Source organism: Mastomys coucha, unplaced genomic scaffold (assembly GCF_008632895.1).
Source record: "Mastomys coucha isolate ucsf_1 unplaced genomic scaffold, UCSF_Mcou_1 pScaffold18, whole genome shotgun sequence".
Taxonomy (NCBI): Eukaryota; Metazoa; Chordata; class Mammalia; order Rodentia; family Muridae; genus Mastomys; species Mastomys coucha.
This window is the reverse complement of record NW_022196900.1, coordinates 60,250,972-60,256,971: the sequence shown is the minus strand read 5'-3', so window position 1 is coordinate 60,256,971 and position 6,000 is coordinate 60,250,972. Positions and strand designations below refer to the sequence as shown.

At 43.3% G+C, this 6,000-nt stretch overlaps 1 protein-coding gene across 1 annotated transcript in view; it reads right to left on the bottom strand.

The window, feature by feature from the left end:
* Positions 1 to 3,471: 3,471 nt before the first annotated feature.
* Positions 3,472 to 6,000, bottom strand: part of Cachd1 (cache domain containing 1) — a 224,674-nt gene continuing 222,145 nt past the window's right edge. The window contains exon 27 of the mRNA XM_031377946.1: positions 3,472 to 5,145. Coding sequence (XP_031233806.1) covers positions 4,907 to 5,145 — 239 coding nt within the window. The 3' untranslated portion in view covers positions 3,472 to 4,906. The remainder of the gene's footprint in view (positions 5,146 to 6,000) is intronic.

Here is a 6,000-nt window from a genome sequence, read left to right as displayed (position 1 = left end):
AGGTCTAAAGTCTAATGACAGAATCACACTGGATTGGGGATGAGGCTGGCTGCCCAGTGCCTACCCCAGCCTCATCCACTCCCTCTCTACATCTATGGAGGAGAGGATCATGCCTGTGGTTCACTGCCGTGTACTTGCTTCTGATATGTAAGTGGGAGGTCCTGAGTATAGGCTGAAATACTAGACAGGAATTAAGGATGCAGTTTAGAAGCCCCAGATCCAATGGAAGTATACAGAACTTGGCAAAACCAGTCACACAAAGGAGAGAAACAATGTGATCCGAATGGTTTAATCAAAGACTTTGTACTTGGTGGCAGATTTAAGCCTGGGATCAGAGACACTGGGATTAGCTTTCAGGCCTCCCTGATTCCTATTCAGTGCTCTGCCAGGCAAGCAAGGAGAAAAAAGCATGTGCCTCTCAGAGGTGGTGGGGTAACAGTTCTGAGAAAGACACCGGGATCAGGATGGTGAGTAAGTAGCTTTATTTAAGGCTCACTCCATCCGTGAGAGGAGACCCTGGCCACAAAGGCTTAAAATGGATTCTTGGGAAGGAATAGAGATCAGATAAAACAATGATTTGTATTCTCTCCGAAGTGTGTGTGACGCTATCCAACAAAATCTTATCTCCTAGTCTTCTTTCTTAAGGAGAATTTAAATAAAATTAAGTTTCCTTTGAGGGGAGAGAACACTCATGAATAAAAAATGAGAAACATTGAATTAAGGGATTAGAGAAGGAAAGGAGCCCATATGAATTAATGGAGGTTGGAAAAGAAACAAAGTTGCAAGATCTCAGTATAGATACATAACACTCACATACCTTAGTTACAAATAGACCATCACATACAGTTACAAGTATCTTTCAACTAAAGGTCCTTCTAAATGGAAGATTTAGAAAATAATTTTTATAGCATTTTGTTCCAGCCTAGAAAATCTCCATGCCTTCCTTTAGACAAAAAAGAACTGAGCTGGCATGCTTATGAACATAATGATTCCACCAGATGTGCATTTTCAAAAATGTAACCAGTAGAGTCATCACTGCTATGGGAGGAAGCTGACCCTTCAGGATGTCTTACCTTGTGCCTTAGTCACTGGTTGGCAACATAAGCCTGTGGGGTGGGAATTGAATAATTATCTAAGATTCAGTTCAGTATTCAAGTCAAATCAACTAATGGAAGGCAGATGGCCAGGTTCCAACATTTCTAAAAAGTGTCAAAAATTATCTATTAAAGATTATTTGGGAAACAGATGGGCATATACTGTGAGGACCACTGTCTGAACCCTGTTGGATATCAGTCTCAACCAGTAAGTTCCCTTCTGTATCAACTGATCTGGGATATTCTGAACTACTGATGCTGTACAATACAAAAGACTGGTTATAGTCACAGGGACCTTGGTGAATGCAAAGGCACTGGTAAACACCCATGGACTTTCTAGAGAGCCTTCTGTACAGGCCACAACACTGTCTGAGGAGCCTAAGGACCTGACATTGACCATGATGATATTGTTTTCAACACCATGTTTTTCTTCGCTTTTCTTTCTAAACAATGTGAACATCACTCACCACCACTACCACATGCATAAGCTGAACAATGTCACATGCAATGCTTAAGGCTTAGTCTCTAGGACCTATAAAACTCAGACATGGGGGCTGGAGAGACGGTTTAGCGGTCAAGAACACTTGCACTGGAAGAAGGCCTGAGTTTGATTCTCAGCACCACCATCCATCACTCCTGGTGATCTAATGTCCTCTCCTGATCTCTGTTGGTACCAGGCATCCATGTGGTTAAGATACTCATATATAAAATAAAATCTAAACCAATCAATCAAACACAAAAAAAGAAACACTACCACCCAAAATTCAAATGATCTCTTGCTCAGGTATAAACACTCAATTACTTCTAACCTTGACCCAAGGGTAGTCTTAGTGCAAAAGATGCAAAATAATTTCTATTAAAGTCTTTTTAAAAATTCTTTATAAAGAGAGTCTTATATCTTACATGGCCTGGGCTGGCCTTGAACTCATGATCCTCCTGGGTCTCCCAATGTCTAGGACTCTAAATGTATGCCACCATGCCTGGCTTGCTGTTGTGTCTGAGTAGACTGTACTGATTCTTTTTTGACTTCTCAGTTTTATGCACCTATTATACATGTTTATCCTCTGAGCCAGACAGATGTCATCTTCTGGAATTCTCCTAAATCTGTTTGTAAAAGGTCATTTCAGCTGGGCTTGCCGACTGTTGACCTTCTCTCATTGAAAAAGGGGTGACTGGACCTTCGTTTTGAGTAACTACTCACTCTTTCAGTAGCTGTATACAATTTTGCTTAATTGGATGTGGTCTGAGATTCTTGGGGTGGGGGAGCTAGAGTATATTTAGTCTGGGGAGGATTGAAGGAAGAGACCTCTATCTACCTAACCAGCAGGCCATCATCCACATTGGGCAGAGACTTTCCCATGCTCCTTCCTGTGACCTCTCTTATGTACTGTAATTAACCCTAAAATAGTAGTTGGTAAACCTTGGTGGAATGGAACTTTGAGACCTTATGGAGAAAGTACGAGAGTAAATGTCAGGTTCCTCACAATGCCATCCACCCCTGCCCCATGACACTCTTATGATAACATCTTTCTTGGAGACACCATCTTTTATTTTTTTCCCCCTCAAGTCAAGCAGATTTTTTTTAAAAATGGCTTCTTTTATATTTTAATTATGTTTGGTATGTCTGTGTAAGCATAGGCTATTTGTGTACAAGCACTGGGATGTTGGAACCTCTTGGCCTGGAGTTACAGGTGGTTGTGAGCCACATAACATGTGAGGTGGGGACTGACTCTGGGTCCTCTGGAAGAAGAGCGAGTGCTTTAAAGCACTGAGCCATCTCTCAGGCCTGGAGAAGCAAGTTTCTTTCTTTCTTCCTTTCTCTCTTTCTCTCTCTCTTTCTCTCTCTCTCTTCCTTCCTTCCTTTCTTAGATATTTTCTTTATTTACATTTCAAATGTTATCCCTCTTTCCTCATTTCCCCTCCAAAACCTTCCCTACCCCCCACTCCTCCAGAAGCAAGTTTCTTAACAAGAGAGTCTGAGCTACAATAGGAAAAACTAGACTCTCATGGAGAAGGGCCCTTTTCATGAAAGACAGGAAACCTACACAATCTTAACAAAATAAAGTTGACCATCTTACAATAAGGAAGTGGATTTAGAAGAGAGGGCTATCAATGCTTTTATTTAGTAATTTTGAGACAAGGTCTCACCAGGGTACCCTCAAACTTTGGATCCTCCTGCTGAGTTTAGCTTGTAAAGCCTAAACCACCAGCCAGGTGTTTTTTACTTACTTTCAAATGTTTGTTCTTTTAGCCTATCAATATCCTTGCATTTCTTTGTGCGTTTGAGATGGTCAAGAGACCTGAAGTTGTTTGGAGCACTGAAAGGATGTCTAGGCCACAGGGTGAGAGAAACGCACATCAGATAACGGCAGCTCCCTCGACTGTCCATTGCATACAGTTTATTTCACTAGACTGCAACTTTATACACAGTATGACGGGCTCTCCAGGGAGCACATATATAGTTTACTTTCTGCAGTGCTGAGGATCCAATTTTTATTTTTTACAGTATATCATGAGACCCTATCATTAAAACATTATTTGGTGATTTTTTTCCAACTATATATAAACGGAGATTTACACACACATGGTGCAAAGAACGTCTTCATAACATATTTGAATCACAAAGCGTGAATCTAAAATACACCACTGTAATTAGAACGCTACTTTAAAATCCCAATGCCCCACGTCCGAGTAGCCATTTGATGAATCCCTGTGGAAGTCAAAAGCAGTTTGGTGGATACGTGGCAGCAGCTTTGAGCTGTGATTTCAAAAGAAATCTTTTAAGAACCACTAATTTCACAATTTTAAAATGTCTCCCTTTACCTATTCTCAGAGTAAAAAAAGGAGACATTTTAAAATTTATAGTCTTTAAAACAAAGAGAATAAACCCAAGCCTCTGTAAACTGGAAGGCTCTGGTTATAATTCTAGATTTCGTAGAAACCTAAGGGAAACCATTGCATGGGAGGTGGAAATGAATTCTAAAGGTACGAAGTTTCTTTGAAAACATCTTGGATCACTGTCCCTCCAAAGAGGGACCACTATCACAGATGACTTTTTCCAGAAAGTGACGTAAACAAGCTAGAGAAAGATTTCTTCATTTCCCCAATTTTTTTTTTTCCTTTTTTCTTTTGGTGGATGAGGGCAGTAGGCAGATCACCAATTAAATAAGAAACACAACTCCTTAATCAAAGAACCACATCATCACACACAACAGCCAGGGTTACGGCTGAGAATCTCTCGTTTCCTTCCCCGCCCCCCCCCACAAAGTTTGAAAGTTCAATAAATAGTAGAAAAATAATCCTTTACTTAGAAATTTTGAGATGCATCGTTTAGAGCATAAGGTGAGCTCTGTACAGTTATGGTGGTGTCCAGGAACCGCTAGGAAACACGAGAGTCCATCCAGCGGCTGGTGGCATCTGGCGTGCCACGTTCCTGGCCTCGGCTCCAGCTTTCTTCCAGATAAGGGGCTGAGTGCTTCTGGTGCTGGGAGCATTCCTCTGGCTCCGTTCCCTTCACATGTGTCTGTGTTGGAGGTGTGCCTATTGTTCCATTCCATTATGGCAGGCCAGTTCATCAGGCTCCCCCTTCGTTACAGAACCAGCATCGGATTCCCACAAACAGGACTTTGTGGTTCCAGTTTTAAACACTGCCAGCAGGCAGCAAATCAGTGGAACCACGCTGGACAAAGCGTATCACGTGACAGGGCTCTATGCCAGCTCATGTCACGTGACAGGACTATGCCGGCTCCTTTTTTCCGCAGAGTATTCTGTGTCACGCAGGGCCCCCTCTGCTCCGAGAGGTGAGAGGGCTGTTAGCACTCAGCATCCACGGTGTGCACTGTCACGGCCGCCTGCAGGTGGTGGCTGTGATGGAGGGTCGGGTGGTGTGGGCGGTAGTGGTGGAACTTGTGGCTCAGCAGGGCTGCAGTCTGAGGCGGGGTGTCTAGGTCCAAGTCGTCATCGTGGTTCCCTACGTCCACCCCAGCTGACAAAGGGTCATTGTTGCACGGAGGGTTCTCACTGTCTTCCTGTGGGCTCATGGTGCTGTACCCTAGGAAAGGAACAACACAGCTTCAGGACACAGACCGGGCTGGGTAAGACGGGCGTGCAGCCCTGTGCTAGCGACACTTGGGTGCCAACACCTGCATATCAGCAGCAGATGCTGGAAAAATTTTAATGTTAAGGACAGCTAGAGAAAACAGGGTTTGTTTTTCCTAAAAACAATTAACCATAAATACACAACCATAAGTTGGGGGAGGACAAGAATCATTACTTCAAACCCCCAGGCTGATGACAGCCCTACTGTGAAATCACCCCCATTCACCCCGCTATCTGAGCTACCTCTCCTGGCACTCTTAGAGCCATGATTCTATGCTTCTAGGGAGTAAGATGATCATTTTCGCCTCTATCATATAAAGTGCTAAAATAGGTAGGCAGTGGGCAGCTTCAGACAATGTGATTTGGATGCAGGCTGGTTGGGGGTGGTGGGCAAGAGCTGAATGCTGCTGAAATGCTTGTGGGATGGGAGTGAGGGTCCGATCCACTATCACCACGAGGTATCAGTGAGGGTCCAACTAGTTAGCACCATGAGGTATGAGTGAGGGTCTAACCAGTTATCACCATGTGATATCAGTGCAGGTCCAGCTCATTATCTCTAGTACACACGCCTCCAGCAAAACACAGGTCAGTGATTCCAGCATAACAGCTTTCTCAATGCCCGCTGTAGAAGGGAGGTGGCCGGAGAACGGAAGGAACTCATCCAAGGTTCTAGCACTTAATGAAACATCAAATTCCCATCTAACTCAGAGCAACTAGAAAGGAATCAACTATTCTCTGTGTCAGCCGGCTCACTATGTTTAAAGATTCATTTCTTTCAGTATTCTAAGTAATACATGTTTCAAAAGAA